Source organism: Ptiloglossa arizonensis, chromosome 2 (genome assembly GCF_051014685.1).
Source record: "Ptiloglossa arizonensis isolate GNS036 chromosome 2, iyPtiAriz1_principal, whole genome shotgun sequence".
Taxonomy (NCBI): domain Eukaryota; kingdom Metazoa; phylum Arthropoda; class Insecta; order Hymenoptera; family Colletidae; genus Ptiloglossa; species Ptiloglossa arizonensis.
In genome coordinates this window covers 4,519,353-4,541,848 of record NC_135049.1, presented here as the reverse complement: position 1 = coordinate 4,541,848, position 22,496 = coordinate 4,519,353, and the positions used below count along the sequence as shown (strand labels likewise).

The following is a 22,496-nucleotide window of genomic DNA, read 5'->3' as shown; positions in this document are numbered from 1 at the left end:
TTAAGTTTCGTTAAAACTGACAAGTAACACATTGTCATGGATCTTCGTTAACAACCCTCTAGAAAATAACAAATTGTCACAAATAACAATAACAATTAATAAGAACATGAATTAATATGTGGGAACAAGTTCAGTGATTCGTGTTTTATAGTTTCTGTTTGTTTAATTCAAGAAATCGCAACGAAAATAATCATTCAGGCCAGACAAAAAAATACTTGGATAAGTATTTTATATACATATATACATATAAATATATATACATTATATGACATTTTAATGCTGCATATATTTGTGTCTTTTCATTAAAAAACAAGAATTTTGCTATTCAATTACTATAAGGTTTTCTAAAAATATCGAATCTCTTAGAACCGGATGACACAAAATATATGACATTTCTTAGAAACAGAGAAGTAACACGAGGTCAACGATCGTCATTTAATGATTGTCCTATTTAACGCGCCTCGTCTTCGACCTTGTTGCTCGAAAGGCAGGAAAAAGATCTCTGTTAACTCTCTAAGGACTCAGAATTTTGTCAAGCTAACTATATATAAAATAAATAATTCATACGAAACGTTCTCCTCAATTATTCTAATATTGCGCGATCAGCCTAAGTTTAACTTGGTGCGAATAATATGCGAGTTTACGTTAAATAATTAATTTTCTATTGAATATAACGAAAGCAGATCAATAATAGAGTAAGTGTTGTTTATAATGTAAAGTATTTAATAGTTTCGAAGAGAGTAATTAAAGACTTATAAATAGTTTAAACAGCATATTTTAATAAATATTTTTGCCAAATTTGAAAGTACGATATTATTCATATTCTTTACTTTATTAAGAAAAAATTTACGATTGATCATTTCAATGTTTATTGTCAGAATTGTAAGCTATAAAAGGAAAGAATACAAATTATTTAAATATAAAATAATATATTTAAATATAAAAAATAAAAAATATATTAAAATATATTAAAACGTATGTAGGTGTATACAAAATAATCAAAAGCATTTGTGCGAATTTGTTACATGTATGGAATTCACTGTAATAAAAAAAACAATGTGAATGAAACTTCAAAGTTCATCTGATTTACCTATTTTAACTTCGTGGTATATATATATGTATATATATATATATATACATATTTGTATCGGTGATTAATATTAGGTCAGTCCATTAGTTCGTGCATATTTTAATCAATTAGTAGTTAAATAAAGTAACATGCTGTTATGATGTAAAAATAAGAGACGTAATTAGAATAATTCATAATCAGAAAAATGACCTTGAACGGCCAGTTGATTATAATTCAACTTTAGTGATGGAATCAAACACATCGTAAATAGTATTGAAACATTTGTTCAATTATTAATTCATAAATGCAAAACGGATGCCACATTAGTTTCAAGACCTTGAATTCGATAAATGTATAACTATACAGAATGTATTTGGGACGAAAATAGGTAAAAAGTTGATTTTACATTTGTGAAAATCCCCCCACCAATCAAATCGATTTTACTTACACATTTTCGAAAAACTATCGACCTTTAATTACATTCTTCCTTATAAAATAGAAAAATGAACATTGAATTCTAAAGTCAAATAATAATTTGGTTTTTTAACAAAAGTACACATTTATCCTCATTGATACAGCTGCAATAAGAGTTTACCACCATTCATGCAAATAATAAGAGTTTAATGGCAACATAACATATACAATGTAAATTACATCTATTTTTTTTAGAATCTATATTTTTCTTTTACGTTTTATGTCTCTTTATTCGTTCACTCTCTCATTTACTCACTCTCACTCATGCTATCTTTCTTCCTCTCTGTCTTTACTAGGTACACATACAAACTACAGTACACACTTGTTACAAAAGATCAACATGCTCTTTTCCTTTCTTATTTGATCACTTGTTACGTCCAAACTGACTCTTAACTCTTTTACCACTATTGTTTGACATTGTCTTGCAAGATTTTTACACTTTTTTTTCCACATTTTGTCGACGGAATTGTTTCTTCTTTGAGTTCCTATGCCAACTAAGTATATATTGCACTAGCATGTCAATGGGCCCGGTCTTTTGACAATAAACTATAACCAAATATCAGTTGTGTTTTATTAAAATTTTGAAACACTGTCTTAATCATTTCAGTTAATTTTTTTCAATTTTATGAAGTCCAATCTCTCTTCTTCATAATACATGAACACTTATCAGTATCGTAACTGAAGAATTAATACAGAAAAGGAAATATGTAAAAAGAATTAAGAATAAAAATATCTATGGAACAGTTAGCATTCTAATTTGTTATTTAGTTAATTCATAAGAAGTATAAATTACTTTGAAACAACTTAATATAGTAATTAGTACTTGGATTTCATTTCCATAATTATACTCACTTTACTACTATACATTACATAACACACAAGAAATTTATATAAACAAATGCATAATTTTAATCTATTCTAATTTCATAATCTTTTTACTTTAATATTTTATTCTTTAAATAGTTTTAGCAAATAATTTACATAAGATATTTATTTATCGTACATTTGATGTAATTTCCTGAGCTAAGAGCGAAATGATTTATCCAGATTGCTGTATCCCTTAATAGACCCTCATATTTATAATTCAGTAAATTCTGAATCATATTATAACAATTACTTATTGAATTAATGCTTACTAACACTTGTTATTTAATTTCTTACTAATATTATCAACAAATAACATTGTATTTCATTTTCTGAATATAAATTTTCATCGTAAATTAAAAATAAAAACTTATTGAATCTCCCATTAAAACAATTTTAAAAGAATACAGTGGTTCGTTTCTTTTATTCCTCGTTTTTAACAAAACGATTGGATCACTTTGATTCCGTTATAAACGCAATTATTCGAGTATTATGCATTAACAATTCATCAAAAGTCCTCGTAATTCGCTCATTATACAATTAATAGGATATAGATTTATTATACACAGTGGACAAGCTGGACCAGGTTGAGATGTCTTGTTGTTTTTAGATTTAGAAAGAAAAGATTCGTATGTTGCAACAATCGTATTTCAAGACTCATTTACAGTTATTTGTTGAGAATAAATAACAGTAAAAAACTATAAAATACAGTCATACTTTTGATACAGTCTCTCCCGTTTGCTGTATAGTTTCGTGTACTATTGTAATTATGTATATCGTAAATAATAGTATAACTCTTATAACTTTATTACAGACGTACAACAAACTGTACACAATATGTTATATGTAAGTGAATGAAAAAGTATCAGGCAACATTTTGCCATGAACTTAAGATTACAAATCAGTGTGTGCATAGGTCAATGATCCTATTCCACCTTTTTACTATAAACTCAAATTTGATAAATTATAACAACATTCGCAAAATAAAATCTCAGACACCGATCAGGCCAAACGAATGTGTTGATTTTTTTAAACAACGAAATTAATAGAAAGACTTTCAAAATATATATATATTAATAGCCATCATCAGAGATTAAGAAAGTAAATTGCCATTCTCTAATATACTTTAGATCACTTTGACGTGTAAGTGCCTACATAATAAGCTTACACGATAACTTTCAAATGCAAAACTTCCATCAAAAGCCCAGTATCTTTGGCTACTTCGGGTATGTTTATTTAAATAATTATAATATAGTAATATTGTACAGCTTGAGTTAGAGTACAGGGTGAATTTGAAATGTAGCATCCCTTTACATCATATGTTGCCCATTTGGTGGAGCATACTGAGATTGTTGATTTACTGAAGATCCTGTTGGTCCTGGTGGACCATAGGGTCCTGGCATAGAACCAGTTTGAGGTGGATATCTGTGGCATAATGTTATGAAATACTCATTTATCAACTTCATATTATTAAGTATGAAAAATATTTTATCATTATTTTAATTGAATAACAAAAATTAGATTAAAAATATGTTAATGAATTAAACAAAATTTTTACAACAAAACTTCAAATAAACTGCATGTTTTTTACATTTAAACATTTTCTGCATATAACACGTAGTAATAAATTTGTAATTGCAGTAAAACTCCATTTATATAAATATGTGGAGGAACAAGATAGTTTTATTGACAAGGACATTTGAATAATAGTGGTTCACTGATTATAATATTAAACTAGATTTCAAGACATATTTTTGTTTTATCTAAATTCATATTTTAAAGCAATTAAATTTATAAATGAAATTTTGAGAATTATAATCTCCTGATATTTCATTAATTAATCATTTAGTTTCTGATCTATAATTTAGATTACAAATACTTTAATTTTTATTTAAATTTGCGCTTGTATATACACAAGCATCATATAATACGCCTGAAGTACCAATAGTTGATAGTATTTAGACTAATAAGACTTTAGCAGTAAGTTAAGTAAATTAAGCACAGAGTAAAATTTCGTTTAGATAAATGAATTTCTATTGTATTATTGAATAAAATTTTAATTTAGTTAATGTGTAGAGAGTTTTAAATTATAACTGCATTTACAATAATAATTTACAAAGGGACACTTATATTAATGCATACCCTTGATGAGAATAAGGTAGGTTATTATGCTCTAGCACTGGTGGACCCTGAGGATGTCCTGGAGGATGTTGATGTGGACCTGATGGCATGTGAAAATGTTGAGATAACGTCATGTTTGATATGCTAGCAGCTCCCATATATTCATTGGCTGGATTGTTAGTACCAAATGGTCCAGATGGACCACTTCCAACAGGAAAAGAAGACTGATGAGGTGGAGGTACCCCATTAAATATCTATCATGAAATTATGTTTTAAATATTAAAACTACAAATATAATGTGCTGTAAGTACCCAAAACAAAAAACTTATTCATACTACCACAAATGCAATAAACAGTGCTAAACATATTTTAACTTCAAGTTGAGAGTATATTGATACTGTAGTGGTAGTACGGACATACTTCTTTTGCACCATGTGTATTGATACTTACATGTGGAGGTGGCGGTCCTTGAGTCTGAAATTGATAAGGGTTTATGTGCGGTGGCATCTTAGGTAAGGTATAGCTAGATGATGTAGGATGTGGAGGTTCTCGCATCAATGTATGATATAAATTAAGAGCATCCACCAAATCAGAACTTAACTGAGTTAGCTGTGCATGCCTCCTATCCACTTTTTCTAATGCTGCATCTATTAACGGCCCCATTGCAGTAACTTGTTCTATAACATTTATTACAAGTACAAATATGATAAATTATTATAATAATATAATATAAAGCATTGAGTGAAGGTATTACCTTCTAAATCAAGCATTTCTTGTGGGTCAGAAGTATCACACTGAGGATCAGCTTCATGTAACAAGTGTAGAAGTTTATCCATCTTTCTTTCATCTATTTCAACTTCAATCACTTCTGGTTCTCTCTTTACTGTTTTCACTTCTACTTCTTCAGCAAACTGAACCATTTTTTTGTTACTGTGTTCTAATTCTACATATAAATTTATATATAATGTTTCATCATTAATTATGTATAATTTAATATATATAGAATCTTACTTACTTGTGAACTGTTCAGGCTCTACAGATAAATCTGCAGTAACAAAATTAGAGGGAAAAAGTCCTTCTCCTCTATGATTACTGCCTTTCCACCAATTTGGATCAGAATCATCCAAAATATTAACTAAAATTTAGTCGATAATAATAATTTCATTTTTGCCACATATATATTTATATTATTTATACTTCTTGATTTGGTTATAATTAAAATATAATTCCTTTAAAAAAATGTTTTAAAAGAATTTATAATTCGTACTTATTTCTCCTGCTAAAAATGTTAATTCATTATCTTCTGCTGCCTCAAAATCATACAAAGCTCGGACCTTTCTGCCTTCAGAATTGCTCGCAGTACCAAGTGCAGAACTTACATTTGGATATAAACTGGTACTCTTTTTAGATGTTGGTGAACTGTGCAAAGAAGACGCTTGACTTTGAGCTTTAGTTTCTTTGAGTGAAAGTTCTATAGCTAAAATACAGCAATATAACATAATTTTATACTTCTTACATAACATAAGAAAGAGGTATTTTTAAATATTTGATGATACCTTTTGCAATATCTTCGTCTTCCTGCGAATTTGATACTACATTTGGATTTTTACGCAGTAAGCTTTTCTGTAGGTTTTGTATGAATTTAGTGACTGTAATATTTATTTACGTTTAACACGTTCGCTGCCGTGGTTTCAAGCAAGTCCTTCCCTTGTGTGCCGCGCCGTTTTCATAAATTTTCAAGTTTTTACTTTTTCCCGTGAATCAAGTGAAATACAATCGCCTCTGAGATATTATCACTGTGTTTACAACCCTTGCGGTGAGAAATTTAAGCAGTGCCAGGGCAGTAAGATAAGATTTAAACAGGAATCAAAATATTTGAATAGAGAATGTTCATAGCACGTGCGATTGCGGCACTAGAGAAACCACCCTGTCCACATTGCATATGCAGACTTGGTAGCGAATGTGTTAATAATATTCCAAATTAAATCTTAATAAAAAATAAGTGATTTATGATACATAATCCAACAATGTATACAAATATTTCCATTTAACTGTGTAAATTATTATATACAATGAACAAATACAGAAAAAACATAATAGAACATTAATAAGAAATAACATAATCTTGGTAATGACAATTTAATCAAAAGTCTAGTCGTATGTTTAGAAATATACGTTATGCAGTAAATGCATGACTTATAAATGAATTTAGAAATGGAGAAACTTACCATATCTGATACAGAAGTGAATTTATGACCTTCATTTCTCAATTTGTTGTACAAACTGGGAATTAAGTTTAGTTGAGGATCAGATTTAAAATCACCTTCAGCCCACTTTTTTAAAAGTCCTTTCATTTTTTCTGCAATTTTTGGCTGGGAATGATTTACTAGCTTTCTCAGATCACTTTCAAAATCTCTTGATGCAATTTCCAAGTGAAACATTTTTCCACAATTACTGACACATGCATCCAACAACTGCATGTAAATTAATTAATATTATATAAAAGAGTTGTATATTTTAAACACATTAATTATAAAAAGAAATTATATATATTTGAAGAATATACTAACTGTTAATGCTTGCATAACAATGTGTGGATCTGGAGAGTATAATCTTTTGACAATTGATCGTAAACAATCCTTTGCATTTTGAGTAGAAGTTCCTACTTTGTCGCAAATATCCATTATTTTTCCCCATTCTTCAGATATATTCTTTTCACTGGTTGCCTTTTCTGTTAGAACAAATTGTTACAGTAAAAATGTAAAATATCATAGACAAATTAAACATTTTAAAATGAATCTCATTTTGTAATGAATAAGCTATTTCATTATATAATTTGTATCGATCTTAGTAATGTATAAAATTACAGTTTTCTATAGTCTATTATTTACCAAATCATCAAATGACATTTTAATACCATATTTTAATACTGATTTACTTTGCCTTCCTACTAATGTGAATTAACGAAATGAAATATATTATTTAATATTAACATTATATTTTGATGTACTAATGTACTATTATGTAAAATTGTTTTTCTGCTTGTTATGATTTTAAGATGATAAATTCAAACGTGTCTACTATTAAAAAATAATTTTGTATAAAAATAAATGCTTGGATAAAGTTTTCCAAAAATAACTATTTCTTCTTAATATTTTGCAAAACATGTTGTTCACATAAAACGATTCACAATGTTAGAAACTAAACAAAAGAATTCATAATTTTACAAAATAAATATCTATCTGATATCTTTTGTATTTAAATCCGAAAAAAGTTAAGAAATTATAAAATTATATTGCGAACTTTTAGTTATAAGCAAACATTTTCAGAGAACATTATAAACGGTTCGTTGAAGCGATGCAAAAAGAAGGATAAAGTAATTCGCAAAATCTGGTGTCTTAATTGGAGGTCAAATGTCAACAACCGTTTAATGCATCCATCAAACATGGAATTTCCATGTCTGAAGAAATAGAAAATCGAGCAAAGCCGTGGAGAACAATCGAGCTACCATGATTCGAAACATTAATTTTAGAGGTAAGGGAAAGTAATCTAGAAAAATGATTCTAAATGAATTAAGGCTAGGGAGAAGTATACTACTCACCGACGTCAGCGTCAAAAGGAGAGGAAGTCTGGAAAAGGCCCATTGTACCTCGTGGATTTGACGAAAGAAGTATATTTGACAGTTACGTCTGTTACGCGCTCACGTTACGTTTTCCTTTGCGCATCCAGCTGATATTTACTTACAAACACAAGACCGAATGACTAATAACATTCTAATCTACCATCCAGGGACATCTTTCTTTCGACCTGCCAAAAAAGCTCGATACTATCGAATCGTCTCGAGCGTAATGTCAAATGCGAATGTTTAACGATGTGAATTTTACAATTAATTGATACCTTGTTCACGTAAGTACTAACACTTGAAAAAAATTCTATACACTTGAAATTTAGAATATCTGGGATAGTTAAAACTATTAGAATTTTAGGCTATTTACGTCTTTTAAAAGAAGACATTGAAATGAACATCGATAATCGATATATCGAATAACATTGTAGTGTTATACTACTGTCATCTTACGACAATATTACAAACGATTTTATAAAAGTTTGGTTTATCTACCGAAATTAAAACAGATTAACTTGGGAATTATAAACACAGGTGGAATATAAAATAGAGTATATCACGAATCTTTCCTTTCTCATGCACTACGTCACTAATAAGAATAGTTCACGGATTCGATTAACACGACATTTCGGTAAAATTTTGAATTACTATATTGAGTAACAGATTAAAACTTTATCTAGAATAAACTTCCACTGAACATTGTAAGAACAAATGGTCGTATTCCGTAGGATCTCCAATTTAGTTTTGAGTAGTTAAGAGTCATAAATAATACACAGGGCATGGACGCGGAGCTCAGTAAAAGTTTAATCTCTCTTTGAAAGGTCGATGTATTTTTAAATTTAAATTACTTATTTATAATTATCGTATTCCTTAGTTAAGTCGTATTTGTTAAACCATAATTATACCCTATTTTATTAGTTTTCTTTATTGTAGTACTATTTCTTTCTCGGGTTTTCTATTCTTACATTACTTCACTATTATAATATATTATTATAAGTTTGTAAATTTTTATATTCTGTTAACGCAATGGTAAATGTTTGTATTTAGTTCTCTCATTAAAATAATACTTCATAGTTTGCTATTTTTTATGTAGATCTGAGCTCTTTTCTCAAACCATTCCTTGTACGGAATATTATTAAGTAAATAAATTAAGAAAGTAAGTATAGAAATATTGTTTTCATACAAGTAAAAACAATTATCCGAGTACCTGGGTATCTCATAAGACCGATGAGATACCTAAATTGATGTGACAATTAAAAGTCTCGATCAAACAGCTAATCGTATTTTGATCATTTTGAATTATCATCGGTAGATAATATCGCACGTCCTCAGCTGGGGAGGGGGGAAGGATATAACTAAAAACACTAAAAAACATTAAAGCTTCTGGTGGTCCTCTCCCCTCGATTTCGAAGTGTCTTTTAAAAACTCGAACAAAAGCAGAGGCTATAGTCAAAAATGTTTTAGCATCCAGAAGCCTACAAGACTTAATCGATACATTAAAGACTCTAACAAGATCTAGTAATTTTATTTCTATTGCAACTTGTCTCCAATTATGAAAACAGAAAAATATTTCCAGAAATTGTGAAGTATTTTGATTTTCGTATTGGCGTTAAAAATAAGCTCTTGGCTTATTCTTAATCTAGAAATTCTTCAAAAAATCTAAAGTTCAAATGTTTCGAATATCTACTCGCCTGAGTTTTGTCGAGCTCGCCCAACCTGTAATATCGGGTATCCACACACCTCTAATAACGTCATATTTAAGCAGGAGTGGGAATACCGCAGAGATCTTATGAAATTAGCTTGGAAAGTACTGACCAAACTAATTGTAATACATTATCCCATTCCGCATATACATATATTTTATTCATAGAATAAAAATAAAAATTTCTTATATTACATTTATTTATAATTTACTGTCTACATACATTATTGTAAACAAAACTCAAAATATTTAAAAAGGAAACGCAGGATGACGTTCAACTCCTTTCAAAAAACTAAAATCACAGATTCTTGCAGATTCTCCTTGATCAAGATTTTTCAGTTTCTCTACATCCTTTGGATCGAGTTTCCAATCGAATAACTGTATATTTTCCTTAATTCTCTGAGGATTTATACTTTTTGGGATAGCTGCAATACCATTTTGTAAAATATATCGTAGTAAAATTTGTGCAGCTGATTTCTTATAGGCTTTTGCTATTTCCAATACTACATGGTTCTGTAGCATATCAGGAATCTCTTCTGTTTTATTTAATACCTTCACTAAACCTCGGGAACCAAGGGGCGAATAAGCTGTTATAGGAATCTTTTGATTTTTGCAATACTGCACCTGTTAAATATTGTTTTACATTTGAGTTGATTCAAATATTTTGAAATCTAACAAATACTGAGTTTGATTTCACAAATTAAATTTGCATGTGGAATTATTATAATTGAAACTTAAAATAAATTGATTTTTAAAATTAATTGATTTTTTTTAATACTATTTTATCCTATGTTGAATTACTAATGATCCAAAAATAACAACTTACTAATTCATTCTGTTGAAAGTAAACATGTAACTCAATTTGTAACATTGAAATTTTCATTTTTGCACTCTTTAAAAGTTGATCGATCTGGGAAATATTAAAATTTGATACACCAATCGCTTTAGTTCGTCCACATTCCACTTGTTTTTCCATTTCAACCCATATTTTTGCATGATTTGTACTTTTATCAATTCTAATTTTTCCATTTTCATCAACCGGACGCAAATCTTCTCCAACTTCCTCAAAACCAAATGGAACATGAATTAAGTAAAGATCCAAATACTCTAACTGAAGATCTTTCAAAGATTTTTTTATCCATTTTTCAACACTTTCTGGCCTATTTCCTACCGGTGGAAGCTGTAAATATCATTTTTATATATTAAACAAATTTTGTATTTTACCTATTAAGTTTATGTAATTTATAAAAAAGTCTCATCATGACAATAGTCACAAAAAAACGTGTTCATGCAACCAATCAGAGATGGCCCTACTGTAATTGAAGAATAAAATATAAAAATATGGAATAGTAAAAATGTAAATTCTAAATGTAGAATCTATATTTATCAGTAATACCTTTGTAACAATAAAAAGTTCAGATCGTTTAATTTTTCTGGAATCAATCCATTTTTTAAGAACTTTACCAATTACTTCCTCATTTTCATATACCGGAGCTGTATCAATATGTCTATATCCTTCTTCTAAAGCAGTATTCACAGCTTTCTCCAACTCATCCACATCAGTAGCCTGTAACCATACAATTTGCATTTATGCTCCCTGTTTGCTAAAATAAATTTAAAAAATTGATACTACCCTCAAAACCTCCAATATAGATTTATATAATCATCGGAACTTATACATCTCACAGATTAATTACTAATAGTAATAATTACATTACATGCCACTGACACACCAACCTACTTATAATTCTCAAGGAGGATTGATTGTAATGTTCTTAACGAAATAAAAAAAAACTTTATGGTCGTGATTCACAAGGTGTTCTCTTTTGAGTTGTGTCATTTTCGCAGCAAGGGTATGATATGTTTGTTTTTCGAATATTTGTGAGATGGTTTCGAACTCCGGAATTCGTTTCTGGTTCACGATAAATGTGAAGGTCAAATCGTTTGCTATCTCTTTCTACGTTCGACACAAGCAGTAATATGCAGAGAACATCCGCTTTCGATAAATGTGACTTTTCAGTTCCGAGAAATACTTAAGATGGGAACACTGTATCCCACAGTGTGTCAGCCAGTCTGTCTGTCAAACTATCTGTTAAGTCAGTTTTACTTTTTTGACTCCCCGAAGCTGTCAAAGTGCCAAGCTCACTGAACTCACACTTCTGCATTAAATGTATAGTGGTAAGGAGAATTCAATATGGCGCTAGGTAGTTCGTAGTGCGTCATGCGGCCACTATGCGTTCTGGGATGTAACAATATGCTTTACCTAATAGGTTGTAATATTTTTAATCGAAACATAAACAAATAGCTAAATATTGTTAGATTAATATCTACAATACCTTTTGACCTTAAATAAACAACTTAAGCCTATGTTAAAAGAGAAATAAGGTACTAAAATAACATGAATTAATAATTGAATTAGTCTTTTATTTTGTTTTTCGTGCATTTAGGAATTTAGCTGTATTTCAAGTATGATCAAATTGCAATTTTTTACTTTAAAATTCTAATTGAAAATAGTTGTGAGATCATTTTTTTTAAGATAGATTCGAAGAAACGGAAAAGAGAATTGCTCTTTAGTATAGAGCTAAACGTAAATAAGTTACGAGTATTAAAATTCAACAATTTTTCAAAAAACGGAGTTTTTCACAAAAATTCTTAGTTTGATATACTTTTTTCAAATCAATATTTTACACAATAATTTATATTTTCAGAAGATTCTAGTGTTAAATGAAATTCGAAGAAGACAAATCTAACGTATTGCTTATGCACAAAAACTTAAATTTCAGAATGTAATTACATTTACGTATTAAAAAGATTGTATCTTTCATTTAATCATTAATGTACAATGTTTATTACAACTTTATGCATACGACTATAAATGTCAAATGTTAAGCATTTTAAAGTAAATTTCGAAATTATTTTAAATCAATTTCTGAAAATACAGATTAACAAAATTAGCAGAAATTTTTATACGAAAAATTTACAACTCTCTTCTAGTAATAAAATTAAAGAGAGATTAATTCTCTACTTCAAACTAATGAAGTAATAAATATAGCAATATAGTATATTACTACTGTAACTAATTATAAAAAAACAAATTAATAACAAAATGGATAATTTTACCTGCCATGTACCAAAGCCAAGTGCAGGCATTAATTGTCCGTTGGGAAGTGGAATAGAATTCATCTTCATTGCTTCCGTTCTAAAGGAACTCCGCTGGTTGACTGAGCTTAGTCTTTATATCTCTGAATACTTTCACCTTGAGTTTTTTTTACCTCTCGCTCCGAGATATTCAATAATTAGGACAGTTTCTATTTGTTCGAAAGATACAATTTTCCGTAACATTCAAGGTTTATTGATTATGTTAGAAAAAAAGCACAAAAGAATGTACGAAATCGATATACAATATTAAGTAATTTATTTCACATTGCTTAGCAAAGTATATTTCGATAATATATACTTCAAAGAATTTATAATATACATTTTGCTTGTACGGTTTATATTTTCAGTAATTTTATTAATCCGTTTGCGTATTTTTTTACTTACCAATCATTCAAATTTAATTATTAATTCTTGAATTACAAATTACAGTGTTATCCCAGAAACAAAATTAGATATTTGTCAACTAATAATGCATTTTTACTTAATAACACTCAGAAAATAATTAAGTTTGAACTCTGCTAAAAATAAAGTAATTCTCATTATTTAAAATAAAATCCGTTCAATTTCAGATGATCTGTAAGTTTTGAAAGTAAAGAACATGATATATTCATAATAATAATCGACAAGAAGAAATAAACAATTTAGTAATGTATCGATGCGTGAATTGTGGAGCTGTAGTGGAACAACTTTATGGAAGGCTCTATATAAACGTTTTAAAACTATTAAAATGTGTATGTTATCTATTATATTACTTTATTCATCTGTACAGGTTAATTAATTGATTACTTTATTGATTTATTAATGTATGATTCTATATTTATTATACAGGGCGGATTACAAATCAGCTTAGATTATTCTGCTATTAGTGAGCTTTAAAATGATTATAGCAGATATGTTATGTACCCTTTCCTTTGTTCCAAAATTTTTAAAGTCACCGTCAGTTTTGTACAGACAAACCTATCATTTTTTTACACCTATCTTTTAGTGAATACTAATCGGTAAGGAACATTCCAGAAAGTATCCTTTACCTTAATTTAAACAATATTCAAAATGATGTCCATTAGACGCAATACATTTGCGTAGATGGTTAAGAAATGGTTGCATAACTTTTTAATTATTCATTCGAATATGCAATGTCAAAGATAATTTATCAATCTTTTTTGTCGTTACTATAAATCATCGTGAAAAGTAGTGTACGTACAAAAAAATCGTAAAAAGCTAACAGCAGAATAATCTAAATTAATCTCATTTCATGATCCACCCTGTATATTTATGTAGGCAATTTTAAATTATTAGCATATATTATTTATCACAACATATCGCAAAATGTTTCTGTCGTAAAAATTACGGGCAATTTTTCAAATACTTCAAACAAATTTTGTTATTTACAGCATCTTGCAAATGTTACAATCGATTTTGTATTATCTTTACTCAATGTCTCGTAAAGCATACTAAGATTTGCATTGTTATACGTATTTAAGTTACTCATTTATTTCAACATATAATTATGAAATAATTAGATTATAAATATTTAAAAGAATATTAATTTTATTAATAATCGATTATTCTCGATTTAAGATTAATTATTATTATGTAAGCTGCATAATTGTTTTTAGAATTTAAGGTAATCAAACATTACCTTATTTTTTATAATATTTAAATGTATTAATTATTTCAGGATGCATGCGATCAGTTGGCTGATAAATACATCGAATATGATCCAGTTATAATCCTAGTTGATTTAATATTACTTGAAAAACGGGCATATAGACATCTACTTTACAATTGCGATTTGAAATCTTGTTGGAAACTAGTCATAATTATCTGGCTTGTTGAATCTTTTAGAAATCTTTCTTTATGTGATAACAAGAAAAATACTGAAACTTCCAGGATATTCCAACCTACTTTTGATGGATATTGCAATCTGTATTTGATCCTATTTAAAACTGCCTTCTCCCTCGCTGCTTTTGTTGTCGTTGTGATTCTTTTTACCAAAATTAAATGGTTCTTTTATCCAAAGGATCCCAATAAATATAGTATAACGCATGTATGGAAGGCTTTAATTATAGGTGGATCCTGTAAATTGTTAGGATTATTGGAAATAACATGGGGGCATATATTTTTAGCACCTCATTATTTTCTTATTTTGGGATATACACTTCTCTGCTTGCTGACTGCTTATTCAGGTAAGAAATTATACAATTTAAAAAATATTGATGTACAAGATGAGTAATGTACAAGATGTTTATGCCCATATGTTGATCTTTCTGAACGTGCGTTTACATATAGTTGAAAAAATAATAAAATTGTAAGTTTTGTCTTACTAATGAAAGACATTATTATATTGTTGTCATAACCATTGCTAAGTCACAAACAAATGCAGGTTCATTTGGAGTAATCAATTAATAAATATATATAAAATTCAACATGTATTACTCGTAATTTATTGTGTTAACTGCACAGAGTTTACAGCTTCAATTCATTTACATATATGCTATATAATTTCAGTGGTAACCAGCAGTGGGAAACTGGAATCTTCGATCGTTCTAGGAATAGGTATACTAGTTTACAACTGTGCATCTAATTTTCTCCCCACAATATTTGAATCTTTACAATTAATCTAATAATTTATTTTTAACTCAATTTAATTTAAAGTTTAGTTAGATTAGTTTAAAATACTATGTAATTAAATAAAGTGATTATATTAGATTTATATTTGTGTACATATATTCAATATTCCTTAAGATGTATAATACTCCATCCAAGGACTAATCTGTCAAAACCAGAAGAGAACAAATTGCAAACTCCGCTATCTTCTGCCCAAGCGACTGACGAGACCATTCGCCGATGACCCTAAAATTAATTTAGAGTTGAATATAACCTGTAATAACTAGCAACTAGTTCTACTAATTACTTTTATACATAATACTCCACTACATTTCATAATAATTCCTTAAATTAAAATAAAGTATTAATAAAAAAATGCGATGTTTCTTATGACTACTAAGGAATTTTTTACATTTAACCCTTATCATACTAAACCTCCAATATATGTTTTTTATATCATTCTACAACTGTTGGAAATACTTAGCTTGCAATTTTTCTACGTGTTTTATTACTAATCTTAATTGGTAAAAGAAAAAAAAGAAGAAATCGACTAAAATGATTTTTGCAATAAAATTAAAAATCTAGAGAAAAATCTATGCAATTTTTATTTATCATGTTTTCGCGTGTCAATTTTTTTCCTTGTACTTCTCTCGGTGACAAGCTGTAGGGGTAATGAATTGAGATTGTATTGAAATAGACTAGTAGCATATAGTGCACAATGCATATTTGCATCCAAATGAGTGAATTGAATTATTTGATACTGTAATCATATCTGCTTTAGATAGTTGTAAATAGAGCATAGAGTGATAAGAGTGAGCCATTCTGAAGTGTAAATGACAAGTATTTAAATCATGCTGAAATAGGTGAGTCATCATGGTGGTTTTAATAGATTTATTGCAATTAGTAGGAACGATGTTAATACAAAAATACTATAATAATAACTAATATAATAATGAAAAAACTATGGGGTCTTTTAAGGACCCTCCTGTTAATAAAGAACGTCGACCATTCCACCTTGATGTACTAAGGGTTAAACATAAAAAAGTTTGTATATTTTACTTAATAGTTTGAATAGTTTACAAAATTATAAAACCTATTTCAAAAATAATGTTTGCAAAATTCATTTCGTCGTTAACGTTACTAAAAGTCAAATTTTTACTCACTTGTCTGCTTGTTCTAGGTAATCTAGCTAATCGTTGACCACTAAGGTCAAACAATCTAATTTGTCTATTATCGTGTGGAATTGCGACGATACCAGTACTAGAAACTGCAAGTCGATTAGCAGCACTATCACCTCGAATTGTAGCTAAAGGACTTCGTATATTTCGTAATTCCCATATTTTTACGCTTCGATCATCCGAGCCTGAAACGATTTTATCCTCACGCGTAAAAACAGCGGACGTTACTGTTCTATGATTAAAAAAACAGTAGTTAAAAACATTTTATTACACAATTTTGAAAATATTTATATCAAAACGATTAAATTTAACTATGTATAAAACAAATGTAAATCTATTTTATCCTAAAAAAAATGTTACAAATAAAAGTCTGGGTACAAAATATTTCTATTGTATTCAAATGAAGAAAAACTGATTACAATTTTTAAGAATACAATCTATCAATATGATCAAAAATAAATTTGACCTTGATTATCTCAGGATAAATTTTGAGATAAATTTCTTAGGTTTATTTTCATTAAATCAAAGATGAAGAAGTGATTTTTACTAGTCGCGATATATATTGCTTACACACCATGAATTTTTACACAAAAGAACAAAAATATATACGGCGATCAAGTTAAACAAGATAACAATATATTTATTTACAAATTTCATTCAAACAAAATCAGTTTTCCTCGTGAAATAACTCAAAATTTATTCGCACGGAATATGAATATAATTAACTTACTCGGTGTGCGCTTGAAAAACAGAAACTGAATGAATAGGTTCTCGGAAATCCCATAAACGAAACGTACTATCCTTGCTTGAAGTGACACAAAGTCTTTGTGTATGATGTGTGGAAACATGAGAGAGTTCTTGATCATGCCCACATAATGTGTGGATAATTTCTCCAGTTTCTACATCATAAAGGTTCGCTGTTCTATCCCAAGAAGCAGTTACAACCTGTTCCACATCAGGTAACCAGTCTGCAGCCATCACTACACCTGTGTGACCTAATAATTCTCGCACTGGTGTTCTGTAATATTAAAAAAAATTGTATATTTCAGATTTATTTTACAAGAGTAACACAATCAGCATCCATTTGGAATATAATTTTTAAGTTCAACATTATGATCACTCATTTCTGAATAAAATACTAATATTGTGCAGCCATTGAACACAACATTTTCTCAGAAAAAGAACAGTAAAATAATGAAGATAGTTCTATTCTTTTAAAGTAATTACTACTCAATACAAAAAATACAATGATTCATAATTTAAAAAAAAAAAAATCCTGTTCTTATCTCTTTTCCCTTTTTTATTTCCAAATTCATCAACAAAATTATACAAACATAGCATGATTTTATTGTTACATAGACTTTTTGCTTATATTTAGAAAATGTAAATTAGAGTTTAAAAACTTAGTTAAAACAACCTTGAGGAAAAAATGATTTATGTGTCCCTTTCAGTCAAATATTTCCTTCTTCAATCTTTTTTTATGTTATCATAATTAAATACTTAAACTTAATCCTAAACATGTCCTAATTTATTTAATGTGGGATAATTTTTAAAACATAAGTATCATCTGCAAGTTATTTTGTTTCTTTTGATATATCAAGACTTGATATATCAACTGATATATACTGACTGATTAACAATCAAAAATATTTCAATGTAATTACATAAATAATTACCTCAGAGTAGGTGGTTCTTCCTGTTCCTCATTCACAGGAATAACGCCACTAATATTTCTGTCAGAACTCAATGCTGAAAGTTCCTCGGTTGAATTTTGTCTTTTAGGAAAGTCCCAATCAACAGCTGCTTGCCATACATGAGCAGAATTATCGCCACTGGATGTTAAAGCCAATTCTTTAGTTGGATGAAACCGTACCGAATTAACCGAACCCGAATGACCTAAAAATTAAATTAAAAACATTAACATATATAATTAAATTATTAGTTTAACTAATCTCAAAATAACATTTTAGCAAAGCAAAGTGATATACTTTTACTTATACAGAGACACAAAGTATAACATGTCCAAACTGACCAATAAAAATTATTCCAATTTAAGACATAAGCATTTGTTCACTATGATTTACTATAACTACTTAAATGAATTCAAACAAAAAGTCTATATACAAAAAAGAAAAGAAATGTTTGTTGGACAATGTCTAACTAATAATTACTAGTAGATACAATGAAGTTTTAAATTTGGATAAGATGATAAATAATATAACAGTTGCTATTTCTAATTCTATAAGGCAGTGCTGCTCACGGGTGGAGTCACGTACGCAATTTCATCGCCCCTATATGCATTAAAATTGTTACAAATGAACATATAATTCATTAAAATCATACTACTTTATACAAAAATTTCAAGTGTTTCACTGTGCTGAATATTTATATATACTTAAAAAAATAATTATTAAAGTAATTACTAGAAATGTGAGTTGTTAATTGATAAAGGAATATATTTAATTTCTGAACATGGAGTACTAACATCAATGCTAATGACATTTATAAATGAAAATTGAAAACAGCAGTAAATGATGTTTTTCAGAATATTATAGACAAAAACAAACCAATATATTGTAAAAGACAGCGTCCAGTATCCACTGCCCAAACTCTAGCAGCATGATCAGCAGAAGCTGTAGCAATAATTTGACCTAATCTTCCAACAGAAACTTCCCAAACACCATCTCGATGCCCAGAATATTCCCTTTGCATGTTACAAGTCATAGTCGGTGTTTTAAAACTAGAAACTATTTTACTTGTCTGTGCCTTCAACTTATTAGAAGTTGTTTTTGTCTTTTGTGCTGAATTTCCTGCCATAGCTAAAAAACAATATTAGTACATACACTTTTTCACTTTAACTACAAAAAAAATTATAGATAGTAAATATTTTTGAATCATTATCTTTCTTACATTTTTGTTTTGAAAAACTTTTTGTATCTGGGAAGTCTGCAACATCTCCAAGAGGTAAGCTCCGTTCCCCAGAAACATAACATTCTCGTTCAAGCTTTTCATTAAGAGCATCTATTTTCTCTTGTACTATATAAAAAAGCCATCATAAATTTTAATTAATTTTAAATAGATTTTGAAATGCATTTATTTTAAAAGCAAATGTATATTCAAAATTTTAGTGATACTGTTTGAATTACTTTTTCATTAGAATGTAATTAATATGAGATAATTAATATTAGAAAGAATATTTCTAATGTTAGAAAAACCCATACATCCCAAATTCTCTGTATAAAGAATTTCAAACTCCTTCTCTATCTGTTGAAACAATTCCAACAGTCGACATCGTAAAACAGGAGGTAGTACACTGTCATCAGGATCTATACGAAATGCAGCATAATGAAGTGCATTTGGTTGCAGTGGGGTAGATCCACTTTGTGACTGCAACTCTGTATCTGTACTGCTTTGTACTCTTGGAATAGAAATGCGTTTGATTTTTCCAGACGTTTTATTTCCAGTTGCTATAGATGGTTCTCCTGGCATCTTTCACTCTAAAAGTTTTATAATATCTTTACACATGCTTTATATAGAATAATGAAAAATTAACTACTGTTATTAATGTACTAATATTTATTATGAGTATCTTAACGAAATTATCTAAACGAAGAAGAGTATTTATCCAAAAATATTTATTGCACAATTTCTGGAATGTACAAACTGTTCTTCCTAACAATCATTTAGAATTTATTTAAAAATGTTAAAGTTTAAAAGAACTGTAACAATATGAAAATATACATTAAGAATATAAACTTAAAAACTTCAACAAATTCAAGTATTTCTAAAAATTTCAAACATGGTAAACAAAAAAACTTTTGGAATAAATATTGAAAATATTTTTATCGTAAAAAAATTAGATAACATTTCGTTTCTTAAGATTTGCGTATATCATACACATGTTCAGTGTATTTTGCGTATCAAAATTGTAATTCACTAAAATGTACAAATTAAAAAACAAATTTTACGAGTCTATCATCTATACACTGTAACTTGTGAAAAAAAAAGTATAAATTCATTTTCTTTATAAATTGTTACAATCGAAATTAAAAATTTTCTATGCATTATACTGATCACATTAAACGTACTTACGGTATGTTTTTTTGCTTGTTTTATGCTTGAGTAAACGCATACCACCGTGTGAACTCATCCAATTAAAATTAGATATTTTACATTTAATTTAAATAGATAATAACATTACAATTCGTAACCAGCTATTGAACTTAGGTTATAATTGATATAAATAACTTAACTTACACATATGTATGTGCATATGTATATATACATATTACACCATTATTTAATTTATCAGTGAAAATAAATAATCGCTTGTGTTTCAGTATTATGTTATATATTAATTATATTATATTATATATTTACTATATATTAATATAAAACATCTTAATAGAGTCAAACAATATAAAACAATACTAATAATAACTATATAATCATATTAAGTTAACAAAAATTCAAAACATTTAGCTGATTGACTGGTTATACTTATCATACTATTACTGTTTCGTACGTTGTAGCTGTGAAGTTTGCCAATTATCCGTTAAAACATAACCTAATTGTAAATTTGTCAGTTGTACGTAAAATATTTCAAAATGATTTGTTACTCGACTATAAAAATGAAAATCATAATTTAATTTATGTATCTATATAGATTGTGAAAAATATTTGACATTTTATTAACAAACTTAGTTATGAACTGAAATAATCACTCGTATATGTATACCTAATTCATATATACAGTAGATTTCAAATAGCAATACCTGAATATATGCATATAGTTGATCCCAAAAGTATCTGGCCACCTTACTTATCAAGCAAATTTTTTGTAAAACCATAGGTTTACAAGTAAAAATTAAAGAAGATTTTATTTTTAATAAATATTTATTAATTCATTTTCCTATATTGTATAAATTTTTCAAATAAATTGTGATATGGGAAAGAAAATTCTATATTTTGTTAGTGTTTTATTTTCGATGCTATTTTGTTTTCAATTCATGTAGGCACGCATTAGATTTTAATAAAGATATAAAAAGTGGTGAAAGAGCAAAAAAGAATTGCAGAAAAAAAATGATTAATAACGTTGTATAAAAAAAGTTACAACAGCAAGTCTGTCGAGATATAAATAGTGCAAGAATAACAATGCAAGGTATAAATAAGTACAAAAATGAGAGTATGTATACATATGTAAAAAATGGTGGTTTTTTCAGTAAAAGTTGCATTATTTTAAATCAAAAATACAGGAATAGAAATAAATTTTCTTAGTTATTTTTTTTGACAATTTAAAATTATCAATATTTATTTAACTTAGTTACATATATATTTTGTAATCACCTTTATAACTCACTGAATTGTTATTACTTTTGTTCAGTACAGTATGAAAATAAACATGTAGTACAGAAATAATATTTTTGGTAATATAACATCAATATTTAGTAGCTACTGAATTGATTTAACTAAAATTTTAAGTTTTGAAATTTGAATATTTCTTAAAGTTTTAATCAAACTTCTTTCTTCTATGAATTTCAGAGGACCTCTAAGGAAATATTACAAAGTAATAATTAAAAAATTATATTATAAGTAACTTTATCAATAATTAGTAATCCTTTATCAATTAAACAATTATTTCAAATGTACATTGAAATAACTCCTCATCTAAATAAGTAAAGAATTTTACCAACATTT

General features: G+C 28.0%; 4 protein-coding genes across 8 annotated transcripts; 1 reads left to right on the top strand and 3 right to left on the bottom strand.

The window, feature by feature from the left end:
* Window positions 1-1,669: 1,669 nt before the first annotated feature.
* Stam (signal transducing adaptor molecule) lies at window positions 1,670-8,480 on the bottom strand. Its single transcript, XM_076327673.1, has 10 exons — window positions 8,130-8,480; window positions 7,099-7,259; window positions 6,757-7,002; window positions 6,085-6,151; window positions 5,796-6,005; window positions 5,544-5,663; window positions 5,283-5,471; window positions 4,979-5,205; window positions 4,550-4,782; window positions 1,670-3,832 (listed from the first exon to the last, which is right to left on the bottom strand). Exons 1-10 carry the CDS (start codon window positions 8,170-8,172, stop codon window positions 3,718-3,720), a joined length of 1,611 nt encoding a protein of 536 aa, XP_076183788.1. The 5' UTR covers window positions 8,173-8,480; the 3' UTR covers window positions 1,670-3,717.
* Arv1 (ACAT-related protein required for viability 1) lies at window positions 8,151-15,759 on the top strand. 4 transcript variants are annotated; one of them, XM_076327681.1, is made up of 4 exons: window positions 8,151-8,434; window positions 13,584-13,745; window positions 14,693-15,200; window positions 15,523-15,759. In XM_076327681.1, exons 2-4 carry the CDS (start codon window positions 13,662-13,664, stop codon window positions 15,636-15,638), a joined length of 708 nt encoding a protein of 235 aa, XP_076183796.1. In that variant the 5' UTR covers window positions 8,151-8,434; window positions 13,584-13,661; the 3' UTR covers window positions 15,639-15,759. The 4 variants fall into 4 exon arrangements, with proteins under 4 accessions (XP_076183796.1, XP_076183794.1, XP_076183793.1 ...); XM_076327679.1 differs by lacking the exon at window positions 8,151-8,434 and adding an exon at window positions 11,722-12,030 and having other exon boundaries at window positions 15,523-15,758; XM_076327678.1 differs by lacking the exon at window positions 8,151-8,434 and adding an exon at window positions 11,722-12,033 and having other exon boundaries at window positions 15,523-15,758.
* Window positions 9,983-13,063, bottom strand: LOC143155218 (aldo-keto reductase family 1 member A1). The gene is made up of 4 exons (XM_076327677.1): window positions 12,976-13,063; window positions 11,252-11,422; window positions 10,682-11,035; window positions 9,983-10,479 (listed from the first exon to the last, which is right to left on the bottom strand). Exons 1-4 carry the CDS (start codon window positions 13,042-13,044, stop codon window positions 10,105-10,107), a joined length of 969 nt encoding a protein of 322 aa, XP_076183792.1. The 5' UTR covers window positions 13,045-13,063; the 3' UTR covers window positions 9,983-10,104.
* On the bottom strand, window positions 15,436-21,074 carry Wdr37 (WD repeat domain 37). 2 transcript variants are annotated; one of them, XM_076327676.1, is made up of 8 exons: window positions 21,057-21,074; window positions 20,021-20,296; window positions 19,710-19,835; window positions 19,367-19,618; window positions 18,476-18,695; window positions 17,530-17,817; window positions 16,785-17,031; window positions 15,436-15,867 (listed from the first exon to the last, which is right to left on the bottom strand). In XM_076327676.1, exons 2-8 carry the CDS (start codon window positions 20,286-20,288, stop codon window positions 15,745-15,747), a joined length of 1,524 nt encoding a protein of 507 aa, XP_076183791.1. In that variant the 5' UTR covers window positions 20,289-20,296; window positions 21,057-21,074; the 3' UTR covers window positions 15,436-15,744. The 2 variants fall into 2 exon arrangements, with proteins under 2 accessions (XP_076183791.1, XP_076183789.1); XM_076327674.1 differs by lacking the exon at window positions 21,057-21,074 and adding an exon at window positions 20,892-21,046.
* Window positions 21,075-22,496: the final 1,422 nt, after the last annotated feature.

Coding starts and splice junctions, on each gene's coding strand:
- Stam (XM_076327673.1), bottom strand. CDS start 8,172: ATGGGCCTTTTCCAGACTTCCTCTCCTTTTGACGCTGACGTCG. Junction 5,472..5,543: donor AGAGCCTGAACAGTTCACAA/GTAAGTAAGATT, acceptor ATTTATATGTAG/AATTAGAACACAGTAACAAA. Junction 3,833..4,549: donor CTACCTTATTCTCATCAAGG/GTATGCATTAAT, acceptor ATTATGCCACAG/ATATCCACCTCAAACTGGTT.
- Arv1 (XM_076327681.1), top strand. CDS start 13,662: ATGTATCGATGCGTGAATTGTGGAGCTGTAGTGGAACAACTTTATGGA. Junction 13,746..14,692: donor TTTTAAAACTATTAAAATGT/GTATGTTATCTA, acceptor TAATTATTTCAG/GATGCATGCGATCAGTTGGC. Junction 15,201..15,522: donor CTTGCTGACTGCTTATTCAG/GTAAGAAATTAT, acceptor ATATAATTTCAG/TGGTAACCAGCAGTGGGAAA.
- LOC143155218 (XM_076327677.1), bottom strand. CDS start 13,044: ATGAAGATGAATTCTATTCCACTTCCCAACGGACAATTAATGCCTGCA. Junction 11,423..12,975: donor TTGGCTTTGGTACATGGCAG/GTAAAATTATCC, acceptor GTATGGTTACAG/GCTACTGATGTGGATGAGTT. Junction 10,480..10,681: donor ACTTTCAACAGAATGAATTA/GTAAGTTGTTAT, acceptor AATATTTAACAG/GTGCAGTATTGCAAAAATCA.
- Wdr37 (XM_076327676.1), bottom strand. CDS start 20,288: ATGCCAGGAGAACCATCTATAGCAACTGGAAATAAAACGTCTGGAAAA. Junction 19,836..20,020: donor TTATACAGAGAATTTGGGAT/GTATGGGTTTTT, acceptor TTTTTTATATAG/TACAAGAGAAAATAGATGCT. Junction 17,032..17,529: donor GTTTTTCAAGCGCACACCGA/GTAAGTTAATTA, acceptor TTTTAATCATAG/AACAGTAACGTCCGCTGTTT.